The sequence below is a fragment of the Magnolia sinica genome, chromosome 12, assembly GCF_029962835.1.
Source record: "Magnolia sinica isolate HGM2019 chromosome 12, MsV1, whole genome shotgun sequence".
Classification (NCBI taxonomy): Eukaryota; Viridiplantae; Streptophyta; class Magnoliopsida; order Magnoliales; family Magnoliaceae; genus Magnolia; species Magnolia sinica.
Genome location: NC_080584.1, coordinates 50,299,983 through 50,327,981, shown reverse-complemented (window position 1 = coordinate 50,327,981; position 27,999 = coordinate 50,299,983). Strand labels below are relative to the sequence as shown.

The following is a 27,999-nucleotide window of genomic DNA, read 5'->3' as shown; positions in this document are numbered from 1 at the left end:
TGGCCACCAACTAAATAGCTAAGGAAAGAAATTATAGCTAGGTTCATGCTCAACCATAAAAGACCAAAAATTCTGCAGCAGAAATCCGATGATCTGGTGGATCTGTGAGGCCCATTATGTGAATGGTCGACCCATCTACACAAATTGAAGACCCCAAAATACCCGTGACCATTTAAGCAAGTTTGGACAGCCTGTGCTACCTGAAATACAGTAGGTGGGGCAGTGAAATTCAACAATCATTTATGGCTCTTAGTTGAAAATCAATCTGAAGGAACATCCTTACCATCAATTCTTCCTATTGAATATCGAGCCTAAACTAATTTAGTTCATGGTCTCATTCATGACTCAGTTCATATGCTGACAAGGCAATTAATAGGTTAGGCTGACATGGGCCAACTAAAACCAAAAGTTCTAAATTTATTAGGGTAAACAAGCCCTGGTTACAACTCAAAATCAAGGCCTAGACCATGACAAACTATATGCATGTTTTGATGGTGTTAGCCTTTCTCATATCCAAAGAATGGATATAAATACCATTTTGAACAAAGGGTAGCAACAGGTTAGGCAGCAGACCCTAGTAACAACTCAAAAGGCTAGGTTGCTTTCTAATGCAACGCCGGCATTCCCCACTCTAATTTTAATGATATAAAGGAAATATCAGCGTTATGAAGATGTGTGACATCAACACCGCTGTGATGATAGAAAATCAGAAAGTAAGAATGCTCTGTTAGACATTAATCCTCTATGCTACTTCACATAGTTACGATCTAAACCATTACAATAATGTTAGAAACTGTGGATGGTCCATATACCTAAAATATGTAAGTGTTCGCAGGAATCTCGATCACCGAATCCGGTGCCGACAGCCTCCGTAGTACCCCATTCTCGGGTCCTAGCGTCCATACGCCAAATTCCGATCCTGGGATCCTACAAGGAGGATTTTTTTATACATTTAACTCATAATAAGCATAACTACAAGATTACCCAATTTACAAAGGCAATATTATCATCACATATCCACTAATATAATCATTCGAGTACAATGAAAGGGAAAATACATATATCGAAATCAAAGCTCCGAATACAATCGCACGCTCCAAGCTCAACGCGCTACAACCTAATAACACCTGCATGCATCTATCGTGCATAAGCTTTAGAAAGCTTAGAGGGTGGTGAAAGTGTGTGCACAAGGTAAGTGCCAAATATACAATACAATGCCATAAATCGAACAATGGAATAAATAGAAATACCGACAAGATACGATATCGAGTAAGCGAAAATATTGGTATGCCCATGAGTCATACGATATCAGAGTACGCAATTCAGATCAACCATATAAATGAGGAGTCAAAGAGAGCCAAATATCAGATACCGAGGGTACAATGCAAGACGTAAATCCTGCTAAGTCCGTCTAGGCTATGTAAATGTAGAAACATAGTAACCCAAAATGCTAAGTACTGCGGATGCAATGTAATATACGGTGCGAATGTAATGACCATGGTGGAGTGTAAAGTTGGGATGATAGTACGTAGTATCGCAGATCTATATTACAAAGGACTTCAATCCAAATCAGTCCCATACCTAAATTTGGATAGTCGACTCAATGTGGTAAACTCTAAATCTCAGGTTATCGCGCCCCAAACGAAATCCTGGTCATGCGAAGTACGCGTAACAAATAATTACGCACCACCACCGAGTGGATAGTGAAGGAATGAATGAATGAATATGCAATTCCCGCTCAATAAGTCCACATATCGATACTACTCTGAAAAATCACCGGGTCTATTACACTCCATGGATTGCCGTCCCATCGTGCGCAACAGGGTGAGTGGAAGAGACCTCACTATCTGCCGCCAATATCGAGTCCGGCTCGTCGATAGCGGACCCATTGCTCGAGCTAGTCAGACTCCTAGCATTGCCCCTCCTCTTGGGCGGTAAGGCCGTACCCCCTTCCAACCGACCACGACACGTGGGAAACGCGGCCTAATGGTATACGGCCCTCATACGCTCATGCATCCACTCGGTCTAGACGTTGGAGTAACCTCTGGAACCAAGAGGGTTTAGGGACTTTCACCGATGGATATCTATAGCACCCCATTAAACATTTTCGGTGTCTCATCCGGCCATCCACGAAATACCTGCGGAGGCTACGACCTAATGTCGCTAGGGCATATAGTAATCACAACACAATGTAAGATGCATGAGTCATACAATCCAGTCATGCATCAATCTTGCGCATGTCATGCGCTCATGTAAGATCACATCCGCCTATCAGGGAGTCTCATAACAACATGCTCAATGACATATGCAATGATCAACCATATCTCATAACAAACATGCAGATGATGCGTATGGGCATGTATCATGATGTTATACTGTCACATACTCATAATCGGTATCAATACCGGCATCGACAATCAACCTCGATAATGTAGACATTTAACCAACATTGCCCCCGAGGAATGGTCCTCATAGATCCTAATATATAGTGGACTCATGACCTCACACAAGGGCCCAAATATACAATACCATGGGCCTCACTTAAGAGCTTAATACTCATCACGGTGGGCCTTTCACATGGGCCTAACATACATCACAATAGGCTCCATCGCCTGGCCCTCAAATGCATCACACTAGGCCTCATCACATAAGCCTCATATACATCACAATGGGCCTTAAACATGGTTAAAATTTTCAGGGCCCACCATGGAGATTATTTTCTATCCACTCTGATCATAAGGTTACAAGGGTCTGGATTAAGAAGAAAAAATAAATTTCATATAAATCCAACACTCCTGCATTCCTAAAAGGGTTTCAATGGTAGGCGTTCAACCTTCTATTGTTTGCAGTGTGGTCCACCTGATGGAAAGCATGGATATAGAATAAATACATCAATGGTGGTGGTGGGGTCCACGTACGTGGCCTACAAGCCTAAGACGAGCTCGTTAAATGAATGGGCTGTTCAGATATAACACTGGCGTCACGGTGCAGCCAGCATCGTCCCAATGCATGGACGGTGTGAATGTACAAAACATCAAGGTGGGCCACACGTCCAACCTGATGGATGGTGTGAAAGCCATACGAGCAGGGCCCACTATTCCAATGCATGGACGGTGTGGTTACAACACTAGATCATGGTGGGCCCCACCTGCCAAGTGGATGAACGTTTTAAATATAACAAATACCTCATGGTCAAACCACTACTGACGTCAATACAACAGCTATTAGCTGGTTGTGAGGTACATCAGCCCATCTACTTCCATCTCCCATTCAGATGGACAACTGGATATACAAGGCATATCTCAAGGTGGGCCCCACCCCCACATGTGCAGCATATGTGGGGTGGGTCCCACACCCAAAAAGGGAAGGTGGCATTATCTTGGAGCTTTTGTCTATCATCATTGTATTTCCCTTTATGCGTACTATACTTATAAGTTTTTTTATCATAGTGAAAATGTGATGGAGTTTTTGGTTGTTGTTTATGGGTTATGCCTTTGGTTATGCTTATTATGAATTAAACTAATGTTGAAAATCCTCCTTGTAGAATTCTAGGATCGGAACCTGGAAAATGGGTGCTAGGAGCTGAGAATGGGGTACTCTATGCTGCTTCACATAGTTACGATCTAAACCATTACAATAATGTTAGAAACTGTGGATGGTCCATATACCTAAAATAGCACCGAACAAATAATTTTAACCACTATATCAATGTCTAAAATATGTCCATCCTTACAAATTGGGGCAGTCTAGATCGTGTGCATGCATTTGTTCTACAAAGAGTAAAGGACCTACATTCAGCGAACAAATGTCCATCATACATCCTATAGAGCCCTGATAGGTCCAACAGATCTGATTTTAGTATGAATGAGATCCAAAATCAAGCGGTCACGCCAAAATAAACAGAGTGGATTAAACACCCACTGTCAAAATCATCTTAGAGGCTGCAGAAGTTTTAGATTAGGCTGAAATACTGGATCAAATGATGAATCTTATCCACCCATTAGGGATTCAACATAGTAAATCCTTAATTAGGGTTTCAACACTGTAAATCTCTAATTAGGAATTCACCATTGTAAAATCCTAATTGGGGTTTCAACATCGAAGATACTCGATCTCAAGAGGGAGATTGAGAGCGACATTGACACACAGAGAGAGACCTAAGAGAGGGAAATCGAGAGTATACTTCAACGAAAGAGGGGTTTCTTTACAAAGGAACGAGAGAGAGAGAGAGAGAGAGAGAGAGGGAGGGAGGGAGAGAGAGAGAGAGAGAGAGAGAGAGAGAGAGAGAGAGAGTCGTGGTGGGTAGCTGCTGGAGTTGCAACAGAAGTTGGTTCTCACTGAGAATATGGAGTTGCACAGAGAGAGAGAGAGAGAGAGTCGGTTCGTGGAGTTGCAGAGAGAGAAGAGAGAGTTGGCGTCGTGGAGTTGCAGAGAGAGAATCGAGGGCGGGGAGAAGGAGAGAGTCGGGGGCTGGGATTGAATGAGGAGTAGGGGTTTTTTTTTGTATTTATAGATACATTTTACTAGCACCCGATTTTACTTAACACTGGAAAAAGACCCACCCGAAAGTGTAGAATAAGCCCCTTTTTGTTGTAGTGATATTTAGATGTATTATGATTGAGTCTTCATCTATTGATGTATGCATAACTTTTCAATGTTAGGAGAGACAACTCTTATTATGTAGCCATTAACCTATCGATATTCTTTTATAAAAATACAAAACAAACAAATTAACTCTATCATTCAGCAGCCAGAAGATGAGGAGAGTATCGCCCAAAGATTTGGGAATCACTCTATGATTTTCTCTTGTTTTCTTATGGTATTTTGCAATAGGGTTGCTAATCCCTTTTTATGGATTCTACCAATGGTTGTATCTTCAATACCTTGAAGAGAAACATCCCCTCGAGCTTTGGAAATGCTAATCAATATTAACCCTTGATTTGAACATTTGAAAATGGAATTTACAAGATAAAAATTGTTTATAATATTACTATTATTAAAGCACAAGTTTAAACGTCTGGATTAACAAACCGTTGTAGAATAACCTGAGTCCCCGCCACGACCAGTCATGAGAAGTAATGCAACATTGCCATTGATCCAATGAAATATGCTTCCTAATTGATTAGAGCTAAATGTTGGTTTTTTAAAAAAAGGCTAATTGATGGTAAAAGCATAAAGATGAATTTTGTTGGACTCTATTTTGTAAGCCTGACAAAATTCAACCTCTTTCCAAGGTAAAACTCTATGGCCTCACCATGATGTAGGTGATATTTGGATGTATTATGATTTAGTCTGCATCTATTGATATATACATAACTTTTCAAAGTAAGGAGAGACAACTCTTATCATGTAGCCATTAACCTATCGATATTCTTTTATAAAAATACGAAACAAACAAGTTAACTCTATCAATGAGCAGCCAGAAGATGAGGAGAGTATCGCCTAAAGATTTGGGAATCACTCTACGATTTTCTCTTGTTTTCTTGTGGTATTTTGCAATAAGGTTGCTAATCCCTTTTTATGAATTCTACCATCCCAGTGGTTGGATCTTCAATACCTTGAAGAGAAACATTCCCTCAAGCTTTGGAAATGCTAATCAATATTAACCCTTGATTTGAACAGTTGAAAATGGAATTTACAAGATAAAAATTGTTTATAATATTACTATTATTAAAGCACTGGTTTAAACATCTGGATTAACAAACCATTGTAGAATAACCTGAGTCCCTGCCACGACCAGTCAAGTGAAGTAGTTCAGCATTGCCATTGATCCAATGAAATACGCTTCCTATTTGACTAGAGCTAAATGTTGGTAAAAAAAAAAAAGCTAATTGATGGTAAAAGCATAAAGATGAATTCTGTTGAATTCCATCATGTAAGCCTGACAAAATTCAACCTCTTCCCAGGGTAAAATTCTATGCCCCACCATGATGTTGGTGTTATATCTATATCAGTTATTCTTTTCTGCTTCTTTTTTTTTTGGCAAATTATTTCATGGCATGAACTCAAACATGGGGCAAATCCAAAGCTTAGGCGGAACCACAGAAAACAGTGGGTTTGACGGTGGACATAATTATTCCCTCATGGGCCACTTGAACTTAGGATCTGCCCTATTTTTTAGATGATGCCCTAAAATAATATGGCAAAATAAATGAATCCACTTGAACTTAGGATCTGCTCCATTTTTTATGTCATGTCCTAAAATGATTTGGCAAAATAAATGAATGACATAGGTGAAACACATAAATCACGGTGAGTCCAAGGAGTTTTATCATGTAATTCATCTAAGACATCGGACGTGGATTGCGTACTACCCCTGCCCTCCCTAGCTCCAAACGAGTAGTTCTATGGGAGGGCCTACTGTGATGTATCTGTACATCCAAACTGTCTGTCCTTTTTCACATATTATTTTAAGGTATGAACACAAAAATGAGGCATATCCAACGCTCATGTGGACCACACCAAATAATAAGCTTGGTTGCATTAAAATCAAACACGCCCTAAATGTCAGTTGCATTAGATGCAGGAGTCATATGTGCTGTGGTCTATTTGATCGTTGGATCAACTTCATTTTTGTTTTCATGCCTTAAAATAATCTGAAGAAAGGGACTGACGGTTTGGATGTACAGATACATCACGGTGGGCCGGCCCACAGAACTGCCCCTTCGAAGCTAGGGACGGGCAGGGGTAATACGCAATCCGCGTCCTGAGACATCGTATCTGTAACTACTACCAACCAAACAGACCCCAGAATCATACACATTCCAACGAAGATCTTTCTCGATGTTCATGTTTTGGATTATCTTCGTGCAAGTGATTTTGGCGCGATTCACGATGGTAAGGCAAGACAAAAGCTTAAGGCTTGTCGAGAGCGCAGTGATTGACATGCAGCCAATAGAAAACTATATGCTTAACATAGAAATTAAATTATTGAAATCGTTTACCCTAATTTAGATGGACGGTCAAGATGAAACAATATTGGTGAGTTTTGATGGATGGTCAGGATGAAACATCACCGCCCCCAATTTAGTAAACAAATGTCAGAGGTTTGGACCGATAGATAAGTCATAAATCTGGTGTGATTATCACTAAACAGTGGGTCCCACAACTTACATGGTTTGGTTTTAGTGGTGGTGGGCCATGCTGCGCATCATCATATGTATTGAGTGACACCCAGGAAGGTAAGTAGCGTCAACATCCATCCCCACCTGTTTGTTGCAGCTTGCAGGTGTAACTCACGCATTGATCCAGACCGTTGATCTCATCTGACCCACGACCTATAGAGTATATCCATAAAAATTTCCTAAAGTGCGTGATTCTAGCCATGAAAGCTGTCTTTTTCTGGTTTCTTACTGTATTTTTTCTTGACTGTCTATTTATGTGCAGTTCACCAACGGATTCGAAACCTCCAATCTGATATATTATCATCCAAAGCAAGGACCGTAACATCAATGGTGTGTATAACCGAATCACGGGCTCATTTTGAGGTAACAGTAAATTACGATACTATTCACGTTTTGTTACACCGGTGGAGAGTGATGCATGATATGCAGGCACTTAAATAAAAGTAGGACGCAACTTGCCCATAACTCCAAATTGCTCATTTTAGGACATGAGCCAAGAATGAAGAAATCCAGAACTTACGTGGCCACCTTAAGAAATGGTGGGGATGGAAACTTGTACCATTATAACTTTCATGGGCTTGTTTGGTTTAATTAACTGTGACTAAACAGTGGTAAAATTATAATTATAATAAGTGCTTCATGTTTACAACAAAGTTAAATTTCACATTTAAAATTGAGTCAAACTCAACCTCATAACAGTTGTGTTATATCTATGTTGTCTGTTTATTTTTCTAGATCATTTTAAGGCTTGATCTCAAAGATGAGGCAAATCCAAAACTCAAGTGAAACACACAACAATGGGAATTGAATGCTTACTGTTAGGGGAAATTTTGACAAGTCCAAAAGTTGACTTATGGAATGGACCAACTCTACTTAATCAACACGGGCCTAGTGACACTCAAGCTTGATAAGGTATATGTCCAGAAACAAGCCGACCTTTAAGAAGGTCGAGAAAATTGTAAGGACATTCAAAGGACACAGTAACGGGCCCATTCAGATAAACCGTGTTCTAACCTAATAGGTCAATTGCAGATCGACCACAGATCGACCATTGGTCGGTCATATGTCGGATCTAAGTTGACCATAGATCTACCCCAGATCAGTTATTGTTCGACCATAGATCGGTCATAGCTCGTCCAATGGACGGCTATAGATCGGACAACGTCCGGTTACAGGTCAAGCGACGTCTTATGACAAGGTCAATGACCATTAGTGCCCAGTTGAAGGAAACACGGATCCTCTGACCCACTAATTGGTTGAAGATGGTGAATGTTGATCTGTCAATACCATTGGTCGAAGATGGTGAATGCTGATCTATCGAGAAGATCGGTATGGTTCATTCTCGAGCCATCACTCGCCTATGGGAGCTGACCTAAATTTAAGCTATAGAGGAATCTCCTGTAATCTCAAAGATCTCTGCCTAAATCTTCGGGGGATAAGATCGGATCCCGATAACATTGGAATCCGTTAATCTCGTGAAGATCCCGAATCCAAACAGATCTCCAAAATATCGGGACAAATCCTCGTACGATTGGACTCTCTTCCCTATATGTATAGAGGTATCCCCAACCATCAAAGGTACGCACATTCTAATCCTAGCATTTGATTGGTGTCTCTTTTCTAGAGACCCTACACTACAAAAAAAAGACTCCGTTCCTGACTTAGGCATCGAAGAGTCCCCTGCACCAGCCAAGGTCTTCTTTGTTTCTCCTTTACACCTGTGCAGGTACAAGAGGGTCAACCGCGGAGGGTCTGCCAGAAAATTGCATCAACACTTACTATCGAAGACTTTTTTGAGGCTACAAAAGTTTTGGATTTGCCTCATTTTAGGCTCATCCCCTCTTGACAAAATGAATGGACAGCGTGGATAAAACACATATGTCATGGTGGGCCGACAAAGTTTACCTATATTAAAAGCTAACCAAAAAGGCTTTAAGGGTTTTTTTTTTTTCCATTTACCACCAGCCCTTTATGTTATTTTAAAGAAATTGCATTTAAGCCTCAAATTTTAAAATTGCCTTTTTCCAAATGGTAGGAGGATTGTGTGTGTGAAATTTGTGAGTCCCGTTATGATGTATGCATCTGATCTACACCGTCTATATGTTTTATCAACTCATTTTAGGGCATGAGCCCTAAACTAAGGAAAATCCTAAGCTTAGACGGACCATGTAATAGGAAGTCACATATATAATGATGCCCACCGTTGAAACTTGAAACCTTTCAAGGCAAATAGTGATATACATTAGTCATCTATCTTGTTCATAAGGTCAAACGTACATGGATGAAGGAAAAATACTAATCCAAAATTTCTATGACCCATAAGAAGTTTTTCAGTGATAGGCGTTCAATTACTCCGGTTTCAAGTGGTGTGGTCTACCTGTGCCTTGGATCCTTCTCATTTAGGAGCTAATAAAATGGATAGACGGCATGGCATGGTAGCTTTCACTAATTTTAGTTTTTCTTCTCAGTATTGGTATCAAAACAAATCAAATGACTATAGCTGTAAACATCCTAAGGGTGGCTGATATGAATTTTTTGGGTAAATAATAATTACTTAATTACAATTATTTGCCACCTTTTAGAGAAAATGAAAATACTAGTTAAAGTTTTAAAACCAACCACTGATGCCGAGAACTTCAATAGACTCAAAAGGTTTCAATAGTTGGTGTTTAATTACCACCATTTCTTGCGGTGTGGCTGGTTTGCATTTTGGTTCTCCTCTCATGTTTGGAGAGGTACCAAACTAAGTAAATTATGCGGGCCCACAGGTGATGCCATCCATCCAATTTACCAGCTCATTTGAGGGCATGAGCCCAAATTTGAAGAATTTAAAAATCTATAGCGGATCACACCATGAGAACAATGGGGAATTAAACACTTACAGTTGAAAAATTCCTAAGGAGCATAGAAGTTTTACATCAAGCTAATTTTTGTGTTTTCCTTATCTATATCCGTGCACCCTTACGAGCATGTTGGATGACAAATAAACATCAATGTGAGCCTTAGGAAGGTTTCAACGGGATGTCATTATCTCCACTATCTATTGAGTATGGACTATTGATCTTTGGATGATGATTGACATATCAAGACCATCCAACTCAAGGCACTAATCATCAAATCTAGACCTTAAATTATGTGAACATTGACCATTGAATATAAACAATCCATCATGTGGACTCAGTGCATGTCTTAACCATTCATCCATTAAATGTTGCATCCTGTGTAACTCAACCATTCAAATTTCAGGTCAATACAGTCAAGGCCAATGGATTCCAACCCATTTTCCATATCTAGATATTTGGATGTATTATGACTAATTTTGTATCTATTGATGTATGCACAATGTGAATGATTAAGATTTGTTATTGTCAGAATCTGATTGGACAAATGTGATCAATCGTAGAGGTGAGCCCACCAATAAACCTACACAGAAATAAGAAGATGTAGACAACGGAGGAGCCGATGATGGCTGCGGACCCTCTGATGCTTACGTTAGGCAGGTAAACTCAAATTAAAAGAATTGAGCTTTGAGTTTTGTTTTCTTCCTTCCTTTCAATTGTAGTGAGTGTACTTAAAAGGTCTTTAGGTGGTTTCGAGACCTACATATCTCTTGATAACAAGATCCTTCAGCGATGGCAAACAAAAATCTTGTTTCAAATGTAGAATGCATTTTCAAAGTTAGGGGAGACAATTCTTACTATGTAGCAATTGACCTATTGACACTCTTTTATAAAGGTGTGAAACAAACAAATTAACTTTGTCAATCAGCAGCCAGACGATGAGGAGAGAATCGCCCGAGATTTGGGAATCACACTACGATTTTCTTTTGATTTCTTGTGGTATTTTGCAATAGGGTTGCTAATCTTTTTTAATGGATTCCCAGCATTGGGATCTTCAATACCCTAAAGAGAAACATCCCCTCAAGCTTTGGAAATGCTAATCAATATTAACCCATGATTTGGACACTTCAAAATGGATTTTATAAGATAAACATTGTTCATAATATTACTACTATTAAAGCATGGGTTTAAACATCTGGATTAACAAACCGTTGTAGAATAAGCTGAGTCTCCACTACGACCAGTCAAGATAAATAGTGCAGCATTGCCATTGATCCAATGAAATATGCTTCCTATTTAATTATAGCTATATGGTGGCAAAAAAAAAATTTTAATTAAAAAAGAGAGTAAAATGGTGGTAATTGATGGTAAAAGTATAAGATGATTTTTGCTTTACACTACTTTGAAAGTGTTACAAAATTCTTTCTGAGGCAAAACTCTATGGGCCCACCATGATGTATGTGTTATATTCATGTCATTTATTTATTTATTTTTTTAAAAAATATTTTATGGGATGAAGCTAAGTATGAGGCAAATTCAAAGCTCAGGTGGACCACACCACAGAAAATTGTGGTTGGACGGTGGACGTCATTATTCCCATTGTGGGCCACTTGAACTTAGGATTTGTCCCATTTTTTTTTTAGCTCATTCCTTAAAATGACCTGGCAAAATAAATGGATGACATTGATGAAACATATAAATGATCTGAGCCCATAAAGATTTATAATATAATTCATTTAAGACATCATATCTGTTACTGCGACCAACCAAACAGACCTTAGAATCATACACATTCCAGTGAATGTCTTTTCTTGTACATATTTTGGATTATCTCCATGCAAGTTATTTTGGCATGATTCATGATGGTAAGGCAAGCCAAAAGAGTGTAATGATTGAAATGCCGCCAATAGAAAACTATATGCTTAACAGAGAAATTAAAATATAAAGATCGTTTACCCTAATTTAGATGGACGGTAAGATGAATCATTGGTGATTTTTCATGTACGGCCAAGATGAAACATCACCACCCCGAATTTAATAAACAAATGCCCGTTAACCAGAGGTTTGGAGCGACATATAAGTCTTAAATCTTGTGTGATTATCACTAAAAAGTGGGTCCCAGAACTTACATGTTTTGGTTTTAATGGTGGTGGGCCATGTGTGCAATGCCTGGCGCCTGCGCATTATCCATCGTATGTATTGTATTGAGTGACACCCATGAAGTTAAATAGTGTCACCATCCACCTCCACCTGTTTGTTGCAGTTGCAAATCATGCATTGATCCGGACCATTGATCTCACAGTGAGTCTTGGGAAGGTTTTAAGCTCATGCTTTAAAATGAGGTGATAAAACGGATGGATGAATGTAATCGATCACATACATCATAGGTCTTATAAATTTTAATTCTCTCCATAGTATTACCCTCAAAGCAAATCTAATGATTGTAGCCGTCAACATCATAAGGCGGCTGGCATGAATTCTTTAATTAAATAATAAATATTTATTTACCATAATTTGTAGGGTAAAAGAAAAAACAAATAACCCTTAAGAAAATTAATAAAATCAACCCACTGGATCCAAAACTCCGATGGACTCGGAAGATTTCAATGGTTGAGGTTTAATTTCTACCATTTCTTGTATTTCTTGTGTTGTGAATCATTTGAGCTCCAAATCTCCTTCAGGTAGGTGTGTCCCAAAATGAGCTTGAGAAATGGATGACCAAATATCACTTATTACAGGCAAGTCGCAATCCATTTGATTTCAGGAATGTGGATTAGCGACGGTGGATTCCACAGTTTAGTCGGTTTAATTTGAGTTCCTGTATGCCACGTGTACAAGTTTTGAGCGCTTGTGTATCAACCGTCATACTCTGCCAGAGTATCAACTTCCCCATTTTCTACTCTTCCTTCTTTAATAGAGGTGGTCCTCGCGACAGATATAATTCCTCAGCTACCCGTCTGAGAGAGAGAGAGAGAGAGAGAGAGAGAGAGATATGGGAGAAGAGGATTCGAAGGCAGGAGGGGAGGGAATGGAATGGTATGTAGGTGTACCGAAGATCGAACTCCACGCTCACCTCAACGGCTCCGTCAGAGACTCTACTCTTCTGTATCTCTCTCTCTCTCTCTCTCTCTCTCTCTCTCTCTCTCTCTCTCTCTCTCCTTTTCATTTGGGTGTCTTCTTTCTCATTTCATTTGCATTTGGGCTTTTGAGGGGCGATTTTCTACACCCACTCTGTTTAATAAACACACCCACACTTTCCACTTTTGGTTATACATATCCGCAAGTTAGTACGATTCTATTACCAAAAGTTTAAAATATAGGGTGTATCAATGACATTTCCAAGAATCTTAACCAATAGAAGTCTCCATGAAAGTCCCGAGGACTACGCGAAACTGTAGTCCCTGGGACTTTATCTGGGGCTGCCATTGAGGCTGTGCCCGTTCATCCTATGGTCTCTGTTATGGATGGCTCATTCCTGGGAACGCAGAGTGCGTGGTGACTGAACTCCTTGGTGGAAGGACTCTGTGGGGCCCACTGTGATGTATGTGTTTTATCCAGTCCGTCCATCCATTTTTCTAACTTATTTTAGGCCATGAGCCCAAAATTGAAGCGTATCCAAAGCTCAAGTGGACCACAACGCAGGAAACAGTGGGGTGGAACACCTACTGTTGAAAACTTCTTGGGGGCCACGGAAGTTTTGGATCAAGCTGATATTTTGTGTTTTCCCTTCATCCAGGTCTGTGTGACCTTGTGAATAGGTTGGATGACAAATAAACATCACTGTGGGCCCTAGGAAGGTTTCAATGGTGGGCGTTGTTATCCCCACTGTTTCCTGTGGTGTGGTCCACTTTAGCTTTGGACATGCTTCAATTTTCAGCTCATGGCCTAAATGGAGCTGGCAAAATGGATGGACAGCATGAATAAAACACATACATCATGGTGGGTCCCACGGAGTCCTGCCACCATGGAGGTCGGTGGTGGTAGGGTCACCATGCAATCTGTGCCCCATTGATGGTCCCCATTGATTGATTGGAGTTTCCTTGTGAACCGCAAACCATACCCCTTTGTTGGTTGGGGGCACTGGTTCGTCCAGTAGGCCGCATTTTCTCACAACTGACCATCATGGTGGTGCCGAATTAATGCAAACCCTAAAGGGGAAGCAAATAAATCAATAAGAAAAGAAGAAATTGTGGGAAAGACCCAACAATCCTCTAGCCAAATGCTAGAGATCACGAATGCAAGACTCCCCCCCCCCCAGTTATCGTAGAGAAAAAAGAAAGAAAGAGAGAATTTCATAAAAGAGAATGTCATCTAACTTGTCTTATTCCATAGGCCATATGCCTTATTTATAATCAAACCTTACAATCTGTAATAAAAGGTATGAAATCTAAAGATAGAATTCCTAACTAGCCAATATCTAAGAAAATATGAAAGCACCTAAATAACAAAGTATTGTAATTAAGAGTGCCTAAATAAGAAAATTTTAAAATTACATAACGATATGAAAGAAAGATGAAATTTCCTAATATAGAGATTTGAAAGAAAAGGAAAGAGTGATGGGCTAAAAAGGGAAAGTGGTCATTTTCTTATACACATGTGCAGAGCGTCCACATGTGGGATGTGGGGTAATTGCGTTAACGGTTCCAATTCTAAAGAGCAGGCGGCCTGTGAACCAGAGTTTAGGGCACTTCTACAGACTATCTACCTTTTGGCCTTAAGGTCATCTTGATACTTTAGGGCCGGTTTGAATTATCCATGAAATGTGGATGCAAATGTGGTTTAGAATGCATATGGATGATTTCGGGTTCATTCTTATTATGATTCCAGGTAATAAGATGGTTGCATCTTGTGGGTGGTGGTGTTTAGTGCTGAATGGAATCTCCTCTACAGAATGTGTGCATTAGGTTCCATTCTCATTTGCTTGTTTGGAATGTCTATGGAATGCGAGGAGCACCCCACAAAATGAGGATGAGATGATAATGGGCCAGGACTGGTGATTGTTATCTTGTCTTGGAGCATGTTATGCGAATGCGAGCATTAGTGCATCCCACTAGCCACATTTTACTGGATAGCCAAACAGTTCCTCTTCCACACAAACTGCATGGTTGGGATGTGTTTTGATGATATTCCGATTTTGGGTGTGTCCAAACAGGGCCTTAGTTTTCAATTCTGGTTGTACCCTTCTCCATGGGTTATCACCAAAAGAAAAAATGTGTGGTAAATGGAGAAAAAGTTGGATACTCTGGCAGAGTGTGATGGATGATAGACAGGTGGAAATTACTTGGAAATTGCATAAGTGGCATACAAGTAATTCAAATTAAACTGTTGAATTATAGGTCCATGTTTAGTATGAACCAAAAAAAAAAAAGGCATATTTGGTCATCCAACTATTGGATTGGTGCACATTTATTAGATGGTTAAAAAAAGAAAATAAAAAGAAAATAAAAAGGAACATATTCCAATTTCAACTAACTAGTGTTGATGATCGGAGGTTAGGATTGTTTGATCAATATGATTCTGGGACTGGCCTACCGACAATGGGTTCCACCATTTAGTTGGTTTAATTTGAGTTCAGAAAATGTATGCTACGCACAGAATTTCTAGGTGCATCTGTATCCTTAGTACACTTGGTATACATACATCCCAATCTTGACCTCAATATGGATTCATTTTCTTCATTGATTTTTACGTTTCTTTTCGAAGATTTTCTCTCTCTTTATGATTGCATCTTATTTCTCATATAAAGTTTAAATCATCATCTGCGTTAGTTGTTTTACTAGTTGAATAATAACTTCCATTGTGATAGTTACACTTATCCTCGTAGTCATCAGTCATGATCAAACATGTCAAGAAGTTTTAAGAATAAACATTATATATGGAATGGGATTAAGGATAACCGGAAACTTATATATGCTTGGGGTACCATAGTCAATATGATGCTGCCCATATAGCATCATATTGCGTTTGTTCTTTAAACTCCTAAGAATTTCTCATGGTATCATCATGTAAAGTAATCCGTACCCATGCCTAAAATTTGGGAAATATGGATTTACATTTATGCTTCTAGTGTCCTCACTATTTAGAGGTATTCCCCAATGTTTGGACTGGTAATTTCTTCAGTATACTTGTGTTTTCACTTTATACTAGTAGGCCCATGGTTTGGTGATCCAAACTGTTGATGCTGTGCATGTTGCATTGGATGATTCATGCACAAAAGCTACCCAGAATAGAAATTCTAGCCATTGATTCTTTGGTTTTTTATTGGTTGGAAATGAACTGTTATGTCATTTCTTTCTTAAAGATCTAGGCTTTGGATTTTCTCATTTGGGAGATTTTTGGAGTGTGGACCACCAGAATTATGTCCACTCATATCAATGTTTCAGATCACAAAACCATTTGGCCCAATGTGTACATACCACATACTGAAAACCCGAGTTTGTTGTAGAAGCTCTTGGGCTGAGCATTGTATATTACCTCCCGTCATCCAATTCATATATGGGCATCATGTGTGGACCATTTACCTTTTATTGGAATCAGTTAATAATCATCTTGAATTTGGACTGTGAGTAAAATGTGTATATTCTCAAAGGCAATTCGTCTTCCTTATCATCATCTTAGCATTCTTTTGGCAATTTGGGTTGGCATTTTAAAGGTTTATTGGCAGTTTGGCACAAGTTTTATGATCGTCTTCCCAAAAGACATCAACATTTCTCTTTACACAGCCTCTTGGGAGCTGGCCATTGCAGAGGCTGACATTGACAACACTTGCATGACAATACAGTCCCCACAATGATTAACCCCCAGCCAACCATTACACATGCACCCGAAAGGGCAAGCAAGCAAAGAACTGCTATGGATTGAAGTTATGAGGCATATGCCATTGAGCATGAGTCACATACACATGGAGGGTCAAAATCAATCTTTTTATCATATCACATCAATCGATGTTCGTGGGCATACTTACATGCCAACGATTCATGTTAACCCAACCATTGCACTCATCCCACAAAGGGGAATTTTTGAATAGTTTGGTTCTAGAGCATGCATTGTTATACAGGCCCGCTGAGCATAATGGCACATGCATAAAACATTGCATGTACCACCATTGCACCGAAAATAGAAAGGAAATGCTCCAGCAGTCCGCTGGACAAATATCAAGGAACCCACTGATGCATTTTTACCAAACACCACTAACATTGCAACAAGGTCATGACCCATGCTGCATGTTAGCCTAACTATCGCGCGCTATCTGCAAAGGAGAATTTGCAAACGGTTAAGGTCTACTGCATGCAGTGGCAGACAAGCCAAGCTTACTAAGCACAAACAGAGCAGCCACTGGTTATGTTTAATAATCTCTACCTAGCCTATTGATTAGCCTTGCTAAGTCATGTCTAATTTCCACAGATAAACCGTAATTGAATTACCAATCATTGCAACTACTTATACTGTTATACATCATATACACGTCACTAAATTTTCATTCTTACTTAGGAGAGAGAAAAAAACATTTAGAAGGGGAAAAAAAAAAAAAACATTACTAATTGGAAATATTAACAGATTCCTATTGTGGAATGCAATTACTTCAAACTGTATGTTCCCTGCATCCCTCTGGGTATAATGGTGAAGGATCTATGTCATGTAGATTTTGAAAACAGCACTTAATCAAGGGAAAAAGACAAAGGATGGACCCAAGGTGCAGTGGTTTCACTGCCCAAGTGGTATCATGTGCATTTTAAACGTGTGATGCACTCTGCCCACCATGTCAAATGTCAATTGTCTAAATTGAATATTTTAAAAAGGTCTAAGATGTTATTTGATTGACCTTAATTTGAAAATTTAGAGCTAAACTATTTACTGAATTGTTGTCTTATAGAAAATGTACAGCATGATGAATTTGCCTATTTACATGTCTGTTCTTCTTGAACCTTCTCTTTGCAGAGAACTTGCAAAAGCCTTGGGTGAAAAGGGTGTCATAGTTTTTTCTGATGTGGAGCATGTAATTTTGAAAAGTACGTATGCATTTTATTGGCCTTTCTTACTTTTCTCAATTGTTTTGCTTACTTTGAACATATTTCTGGTGTAAAGCATGTGATTTTTCTTACTTAAAAAGAAACATGAAACATTAAGCCCTCTAGGTTTATATGTATTTGAGAGGAAGTGTGTAATATTATGCTCAAAAGGTATGTACATTGTTCCCTATGTCCATAGGGGTGGGTCCATGCTTTTGTGATATGACCATTGATATGATATGAATCATATGATCAACCCTGGATCAAGGTATTCTGTAATGGTAACGGTGGCCATAATGGCCACCACTGTTACCTTTACAGTACAGGTCATAACGGCTGTTACGGCCCCTGTAACGCCTGTTATGGTTTTATTTATTTATTTATTTTATTTTATTTTATTGAAGGCAAAATATCCGCAAAAGTTGTATTTGCTCCATAGTGCTGAAAAAAAAACATCCAAAAAACTTGTATTCACCCTGTCATAGACCATTACAGGGCTGTTATGGCCTTTACAAGGAAGCGTAACAGGCCATTAATGGCAGTTACTGGTCATTTAAAAAATAAAAATAAAAATTCATAATAGCTGTTACAACTGTTACGACCTCATAACGTGTAATGGTTGCCACTGTTACCTTAATGTAACGGCCTTTACGGCATACCATGCCCTGGATGGGCCATGCCTCAAAATGCCGATGGGACAGTTGTAAATCTCTGATATTTGGTCTGCAGATAGACATAATTCGGTGGTTGATGCGTCAGAACCTTATAATTCCTCTTTACAAAATTGCACTGCAAAGATATAAGCCATTTCTTGTTTTATATACAGATCAGTCCTCTAGTTATAACTCACAGTTAACAACTACAGTTTTCCTTATTCTCTTTACACAGATGATCGCTGTTTGCCCGAGTGCTTCAAGCTGTTTGATTTGATTCGCATACTAACAACTGACCATACAACCGTCACAAGAATCACCAAGGAAGTATGGTGAATGTGCAGTTATGAAGCTTGAACAAGCCCCACACAATTTTGAGAGTATTTTTGATTCACTGTTTATTTCTGTAATAGGTCATTGAAGATTTTGCTGCTGAGAATGTTGTCTATCTGGAGCTACGAACAACTCCGAAGGTATTCCATTCGTGTAACTGAGTTTATTTATTTCTTTTTTTCTCTTAGCATGTGTTTCTTTGATGGTGCTAAACTAGAATGTGTCTGCAACAACCATGTTATACTTTTCCACTGTACGTGAGGCACACATGCATGCCAATCTGGAGCATCCAAATTGTGGGCATCATGGTGGATGGAGCATGGTTGAAGAATCACACGGATCGAATGATACTTACCATCCGACTGGTGTCTATCAAATGGATGACTAGAAAGAATATGCTCAGCAGGGTATCCCAAATCGGTTACGTATCGGCCGTAACGGCCGATACGTAACGGTAACGGTGGGACCCGTTACGCGATACAGGGTCGAAACGGCCGTTATGGAATTCTGTGACCGTAACGGCCGTTACGGGCCATAACGGCCGTTACAGACCCGTAACGGCTGTTATGGGGCCCTGAAAAAAAAAAAAAAAAAAACCATACCTTTTTTTCCTTTCTTTTCTTCTTCTTCTTCTTCTTCTTCTCGAGCGGCTGCGGCTGCGCCCGGCTGCTTCCTGATCTTCTTCTTCTTCTTCCTCTCTCTCCCACTCTCTCTCTCGCTCTCTCTCTCTCAATCTCTTCTTTCCCTCTTTTTCTTTTCTTTCTTTCCCTTTTTTTTTTCTTTTCGTTTCCCTCTCTCTCCTTTTTTTTTAAAATTTATTTGCAGCGGCTGACTGCCGTGGGTACGTGTCACGCAAAAGACGAGCGCTGACACTCCTCGAGCTCCGAGTTGTACGAACGGTTCAAAAGGAGATCAAAGTTATATGGGCTCGACAGTGATGTATTTATTACATCTACACCGTTCACCTATTTTCAGAGATCATTTTAGAGCACCAGCGAAAAAATGAATTATATCCAGAGATCATCTGGACCACACCAAAATAGCAGCAGGCATAATGATTTTCACGGTTAAATGATTTTTAGGGTGCACGGTAACGTTTATTTTCCATCCAATCAGATCAGACCCGAGTGGGCCTCACCGTAATGTATATATTTTATCCATATCGTCCATCCATTTTGCCACGTCATTTTAAGTCAGGATTCAAAAAAATAGTAATATCAAAATCTCAGGTGGACCACACCATAGGAAATAGTGGTTATAGAATACTTACCATTAAAATTTTCCTAAAGTCCACTGTAATGTTTATTTTCAATCTAAACTGTTAATTGAGTTACATTGACGTGGATGAAGGGAAAACACACATGTTAGCTTGATCTAAAACTTTTTTAGCCCCCAATAAATTTTTAACGGTGAACATTTAATTATTATTGTTTCTTACAGTGCAATCCACACGAGCTTTGGATGTGCCTCATTTTTGGGCTCATGCTCTAAAATTATTTAGCAAAATGGATGGATGGTGTAGATATAACACATTCATCACGGGTGAGGCCCAAAAAACTTTGACATGTGTGTTGCACTTTACATCTGAGTCCCTCCTAATTCAAGCCTTAAAAAATTGTACACGAGACATATATTAACTTGAAATTTGACAATTAAATTATGGACTGCAATTGCTAACTCACAATGCCAAAATTAAATTATTTGAATAGTTTTAATTGTTAATTTGTGAACTTTTATTTTTAAAAATAGGGCCTTTTGATTTTTTTTTTTTTTTTTTTTTTATGATTCACTATCCAATAAACATCCACCAATTTATAAGTGGGATAATGACAATAAATGGCATGAATTTGAGGCTGATTTGGAGAATAAATTGGTCCTCCAAGTCAGCCCCAAATTGGCAACGCCATCTACCTGAATTTAATTTCATTTTTTTAAAGAACTATTGGGAGAAATGATATCAAGATGTTAAGTATATAAATTACATATTTAAAAAATTAAATATATGAATTTTTTAGTCAAATTCAAGTTACCTGGTTAAAAAATTAATCAGACAGGCCGATACAACTTCTTACCAAAGAGTGGACCGTTACACTACCATAAACATGTTCCAATTTATAAATGAATGCATATTTGGAATGCTTAGAATATTCTGGATTTAATCCATATTTTTTCATATTTTTTTAGCAAAAAAAAAAATTGCGCCGTTACGGGCCGTTACGCCCCCGTATCGCCGTTACTCCCCCGTATCCGTATCGGTTTCGGAGGGCACCGTTACGCCAACCGATACCGATACGGGACACCTTGATGCTCAGCGGTCATATTCAATGGGAGAAATCAGACAGTTAAAATCATTTGTTCACTGATTTTTACCTATGCTCTATCCATGATGGGGCCCAGTATTTGGATGGTCCTGATTAGCATGCATGTGTGCCGCGTTTTTGGTGGATGAGTAGCTACAAAGCGAGTTGTTGCAAATCGTGGGCCTCATTGAGGAGCATGGTCCAAAATCTTAACATCTGATTGGTGCCCATTAAATGGACGGCTATAGAGATAATGGTAATCTATTCATATTCAATGGGAGGAATCAGACAGTTAAGATTGTCTGATCAGTATATTTTTGGCTATACTCAGTGGTGAAGCACATTTTTTGGACAGTCTGGATTAGCATGCATTTATACCCATCTATAAGGTGGATGAGTTGCCACAACTTCTCTGAATTATGTTAAACACACATTTTAGTCTAGCCCTTCTCTGATGATTGTTGGCATTTGAATGAGTGAATATCTTGTTCCCTAAATTGCAGAAGAATGAAGCAATTGGAATGAGCAAACGATCTTACATGGAAGCAGTGGTTGAAGGTTTGAGGACTGTAGATGCAGTTGATGTTTGTTTCATTCCTTCTAATGAGAGCACCGAAAACTTCTCAGAGACTCCACATACAAATGATGCATATGACAGAAAACATAGAAGAAAAATATACGTGCGCCTTCTTCTTAGCATTGACCGCCGTGAGACCACTGCATCAGCAATGGAAACAGTATGTCAGAGGAATGCGATATGTAAGTTTTCATTGCCTTGGAGATCCACTCATCTAAGATTTTTCCTTTTGGACAGGTTCAGCTGGCGTTGGAAATGAAGGATTTGGGAGTCATTGGTATTGACCTCTCCGGCAATCCTGTTGTGGGTGAATGGTACTTCCTCACATGAGCTATGATATCAGCTAAATGTATGATGTGAAGGGGAGATAATGTGCACCCTTCATGGTGCTCCATGAAGTGCTCCCTGAAACATCTCCACAATGCCCTGGACACTGAATGGCGATCGGTACTGTTGCTTTGGTGGACCATCAAGTGGATGAGCCATATTGTAAAAAGGAAGGTGATCGACTACTGTAGCCATCTGATTGGTGGCAAATCAATGTAGAAAATTGAAGAAAGGTACACGTCTGATGGGTGAAACTCCCAATTGTCAAATGGGGTTGTGCTCTAATTGCTATCTCTGGACTATGACTTATCCTTATGGCCACTCAACAAATCAATGGTATCACCATCCATGTTGGTCACGTGTATTGCGGGGACCGCACTTCATAGAACTTCTATAGAGCAAGTTGTATTTCTCATGCTATGAATCACAAAAAAAATACGACTTGCCGTCATTTTGTTTGCATCGTGTCACAGGCAAACCTTTCTCCCAGCATTGGAGTTTGCCAAAGAACAAGGCCTTCCTATATCTCTTCATTGTGGAGAGGTGTGTGAGGCATTCCGAGCAGCATGAATTCATCTTGGAATCAATCTTCATTGCCATTTTATGTACGCTGACTAGTTTATTTTCACAACTTAGTACATTTAGGTGCCTAAACAGAAGGAAGTCCAAGCAATGCTCGAATTCCAACCGCAAAGGATAGGCCATGCCATTTGTTTTGAAGATGAAGATTGGAGACAATTGAAATTATCTAAGATTCCAGTTAAATTTTGTGTTATCCTCTTTTTCCTCCACAGTTTTCTTTATAATACTTGTTGCTTGCATTTATGCCTATTTTGCTTCAGTCTCATGGCTATGCTTTTCAAAATACTCATGTAGGTGGAGATTTGTTTGACATCCAATATCAGGACTGAAACAGTTTCTTGCATAGATGATCATCATTTCGGTTCGGTCTTTTGTTCCCTTTCTGTAAAGGTTATATGTGCTTTGCTAGGCGCGCACTGAAGCTCATGTACACGCCACACGTTACATATGCCAGCATGGCACATAGATGCAAAATCTAATCCATCCATCAAGTTACTCCGACATTCTACATGTTTTGCCAAAAATAGATCTGATTTACTCAGCACGTGGGCCCCAATATTGGAAATGGGTGGATGGGCAAGGAAACTTCAGCCAAGTTTTTCAGAGCCGTACGTTTGTTTTGCTAACTGTGGCCCACCTGACAAGTGGATCAATCTGATTCTTGGACTGGGCATCAATGTAATGGTGCTGTTCTGATGGATGGATTTGAGCTCGGACCTATTGTGCCATGCTGGCACATGTGTGGCATATGCACGAGCTTTGTTGCACACACCCCGTGCGCTTAGCAAAGCTCAGGTTATATATTTGGTCCACCAGAGCATTGGTGCTTCTTGTTTGACCTCCTGACACATGGCATAATGGTCCATTAGTCCATGATCAAGCCATTTGTTGGGTGGGTCAACAGTACAAAATTGCTACTGATAGGACTATCTTAGCCTTTTGATAGCTTACAAATGATGTTAAAAGAGACCATTGGCAACTAGCATCAGTGAATGGGAAAGAACCGGCAATGCGATCCATGGATAGTGTTCCAACTTGAGCAAAACACACCCAATGAATGGTTGGGATAATGGACCACTATCCCATTTAAACCACATGATGAAATTAGTTGTTGTCCTCAGTTTAGATTTCTGCTTATATAAAATGTCACTGCAAGTATGTTGTAGCATATGTTTCCACATTATTTAGAACTTCCCATATTGTTTTTAGTAACAACACAAATATATAATTTGTTCATGCAGTTGATCTTTACAAAGCAAAGCATCCGTTGATCCTGTGCACCGATGACCCAGGGGTATTCTCTACCAGCCTTTCTCAGGAATACAAGCTTGCTGCTTCGACTTTTGGTACGGATATTATACATGTTACTGAGGCAATTCACGACATGTACGATCATGGTTCATGTGTGCATGATCTCAGCCAGTCATCAGTTGGGCACACCATGAACACACCCCAACATCCAATGATTAGATGGTCCACAAATGTATGGGAAAAGAGGTGTTATATTATATTCAGGCTGCATATGATGACGCTTGATATGCAGGCACTCAGGAATTGTACACGTTGCATATGTTAACTCAAACAAAACTGACTAGATTGTGCAGCTCACTGTCGCCAAGTAACAATAACAAGATCAGATTGGTTGAACAATCCTAACCTCTGATTTGTGGACGCTTATTTGTGGAAATGGGACCATTGAATAATTTCCATTTTTAACTGTCCAATAAATTTCCACAAATCCAGTAGTTGGATAATCAAATAAGCATAACTTTTGGTTCATGATACATCTAAGCTGGGTACCATAATTTGGACTATTTAATTTGACTGCTTGTATGCCATGTGTGCAATTTCTAAGTAATTTCTATGTGCCTCCATATCATCCATTACACTTGCCAAAGTATTGAAGTTTTTCTCGTTGGAAAAATGGCTGTTGGAGAAAAGGAATGATTGTCGAATTCAGCATCCATATGTGACCCACTTCATAAGTGGACTGGTCTGCTATTTGGGGTTGGGAAGTCCACCTGATGACTGGCCAAGATCATGTGTATGTATCATGTTGGCACTTCTGTCTTGAATCACCTCTCACACCCTTCTTGATTAATTGCCTTTTTTGTTCTCTCTAAACGCTTAAAATGAAAAGGCCAATCATACCCGCCCGGGGTTTGGGCGAATGGCTACTGTCTGGGTTTGCTCCCTACAGGCACGAGTTCAATTATCCTCCCCGTGCTTTACCTGATGCACGTGGTTCGCAACACCTTAAAAAGGGGTGGGGACACCCATTGTCATTTTTTAAAAAATAATAATAATAAATAATAATTAATTAATTAAAAATTAAAAATTAAAACACCAAGGCTCATCCTTAGAAGATAGTGATCTAGTTTTTCTACTTCTTGATATATGAAGGACTAGGCAAGGATGAAATGTTTCAGCTGGCGAGAAATGCAGTTGAATTCATCTTTGCGGATGATGGTGTAAAGAAGGCTCTAAAAGAGATGTTTGATTCTGCCTCGAGCATGCAATGAGATTTAACTCATGGAGCTAGAGATGGTAATTTTTCATAGAAGTATGTTAGTTGTTCTTCTGTCTTCTACAAGTCTTGTTTGATGAGATGAGATTTGGATGGTTGCTTCGGCTGTAGAAATATTCGACATTGTAATTTTGATTCTTGAATTATTCTGTATTGACACCAAGTGTTTCAATGCAAATTTCATGCGTTGTAGGGTTTTATTACTAAAGTAGGTTTTACACAATGTTTTTGGTGATATCATATTCAGTTTGCTTAGTGGTTTTGTCAAAGCTTGTTTTCATCTCACATAGAAATGAAAGGAGTAAGCTTGATTGCTCCTGTATAAAGGAGTGCATTATATTTTATACAAAAGTAAAAAAAGAAAATAAAGGTGTGTTCGTTTTGAAAGAGGAAACCCTTGTGGATGGTTCAAAACTCTACTGCCTTGTTACATGTCTAACACGTTCGATCCAGTGAGTATTTTCAATTTTGGATCCCTTTTTTTGTTGAAATTGTGTTAAATCAGTGTTAAATTGTTATAAATCCATTGGTTCTTCATATTTTGCATGAAAAATTATGAAGTTCAAGCTTTGATTTCGATATCCATTGGTTCTTTATGTTTTCCATAGTTGTTTTTTTTTTTTTTTTTGAATTTTCCTTTCAACCAATTGTCAATTGGGTCTAATTTCGAGGTATTTAAAAGTATTTGATGAAATGATCATCACATGCATTATAATTTCGAAATTGAAGTGTAGGCGGTCTGATTTGGAGAAAATTAGAGAAATTTTGAAATTTTCTCAATTTCTTCCAAATTGCTTGCAATGTTGCACTCTAAATCCAAATATGAAATTAAGCATGTATGAGGGTTGATCCACTAATTTGTCAAGTCCTTGTCAATTTTCAAAAAATAAAAATAATTTTTAATTAAAAATCAATATAAAAATTATTTTTAATTTTATTTATAAAAAAAAAAAATTTCCTTCAACTAGTTGTCAATTAAGACTAATTTTGAAGTGTTTAGGAGTGTTTGATGAAATGATCATCACACACTGTAAATGTTATGCATTCAATTTGAATATAGTTGCATTAGTTTAGTTAGACAACGTATAACTTATGACCTTATACAAAGGAAACTAATTATGTACACTTCTTTTTCGAGATGATATGATTTAAGTATTTTTTAACAAACCCTGAAGTTCCATTGAAAAATTCTACCATTTTCCTAATGTTCACTGACATTTTTAAAAAAGTACAATAAATTACTTGATACAAATGATATAATCTCGTGCCATAATCGATATGTATTTGTATCCTAAGGGTGCGATACCGATATTTTGAACACTAATTGCAAGTCTGTGTGTGTGTGTGGGGGGGTACTATGCACTCGAGCTGATGGGAACATCCCATGAGGTCGAGCTGTGTGGGCCCCACCGTGATGCGTTTCGAACATCTACCCCATCAATCAGATGCACCATTCCATCGTGGGCCTAGGTCTCAAAAATCAAGTCAATTCGTGACTTGTGTGGGCCACACCACATACAGAAGTTAAGAGGGGCCGTGCACCATTAAAACATTCATAATCATTTTTTGGGCCTACCGAGATGTGGTTTGCAAATCCAGCCCATCCATTATGTGTGTCCCACTTGGATGAGGGTTCAAACCAAGTTTCAGACGCATGAAATTTTCATGTGGGCCCCACCAAGTGCCTTTATATGTTTTTGGCATGTCTTCACATGATTTTAGATGGTATGGCCCACCTGAGTTTCGTATACGGCTGATTTTTGGGATATCCCATAATTTAAAGGGGACCCATCAAATGCACGGTTGATGGTAGACACACATCACGGTGGGGCCCACACAGCTCGACCTCATGGGACGTTATCATGAGGTCGAGCGCATAGTACCTTTTCCATATATATATATATATGTGTGTGTGTGTGTGTGTGTGTGTGTGTGTGTGTGTGTAGTTTTGCTAATGACTAATAACTTTTGCATTATGTTTTTTTTTTCTTTTTAATAACTAAATTACCCTGTTTTTGTTAGTTTTGCTAACGACTATTAACTTTTGGATCATCCTTTTCTTAAATTATTAAATTACCCTATCTTGAAACGCACCCCTCCCTCACATAATGTAGGACAACTAACAACTTGCTCTAAAAGCTCGAATTAATAGAGCGTGGTGAATCAATTCCTTTATCTCATAGCTCAGGTCAGGCCCTCGGCCAAACCCTTCTAGTAGGCCCTACTTCACATGGGTCTCACCTCACATGAGCCTTCCTCCTCACACGGGCAGCCCAACCCAATGGGTCTCGCCTCACACGGGGTGGGTGGGCCCCCACTTCGCACAGACTATGCATCATCACCCCCTATGAGGAATCTCGAACACGAGACCTCCCGCTCTAATACCACTTTTGATGCAGGACAACTAACCCTTACATGTCATGGGCCCAAAATTTGAATGGTTCATGTGATGCGGTACCCTATGAAACCACTAAGGCCCAATTTTCAACATGATCCAAAACTTTGGTAGGCCCTAGCAAAGAGAGATGCAAATCAAGGGAGGAAATTATTTTCTTTTGCCATAACCCTCCAAAGTTTTGGATCAAAAGTTAGGCCTTTGGGTTTTATGGGGTGGCATCACGTGGACGGCTCAAATTTTGGAATCACATCACGTGAGACGAGTTCTCATGAGAACCGATGTGCAGGCCGGCTCAACGGAGCATGGTGGGTACCTGGTCCAACTAGGAT

The 27,999-nt window shown here is 39.2% G+C and overlaps 1 protein-coding gene across 1 annotated transcript; it reads left to right on the top strand.

The window, feature by feature from the left end:
* The first annotated feature begins 12,905 nt into the window (after window positions 1-12,905).
* LOC131221355 (N6-mAMP deaminase) lies at window positions 12,906-25,480 on the top strand. Its single transcript, XM_058216600.1, has 11 exons — window positions 12,906-13,069; window positions 17,903-17,973; window positions 18,862-18,953; window positions 19,040-19,099; window positions 21,763-21,996; window positions 22,074-22,150; window positions 22,637-22,706; window positions 22,809-22,922; window positions 23,040-23,106; window positions 23,987-24,091; window positions 25,149-25,480. Exons 1-11 carry the CDS (start codon window positions 12,957-12,959, stop codon window positions 25,265-25,267), a joined length of 1,122 nt encoding a protein of 373 aa, XP_058072583.1. The 5' UTR covers window positions 12,906-12,956; the 3' UTR covers window positions 25,268-25,480.
* The last annotated feature ends 2,519 nt before the right edge of the window (window positions 25,481-27,999 follow it).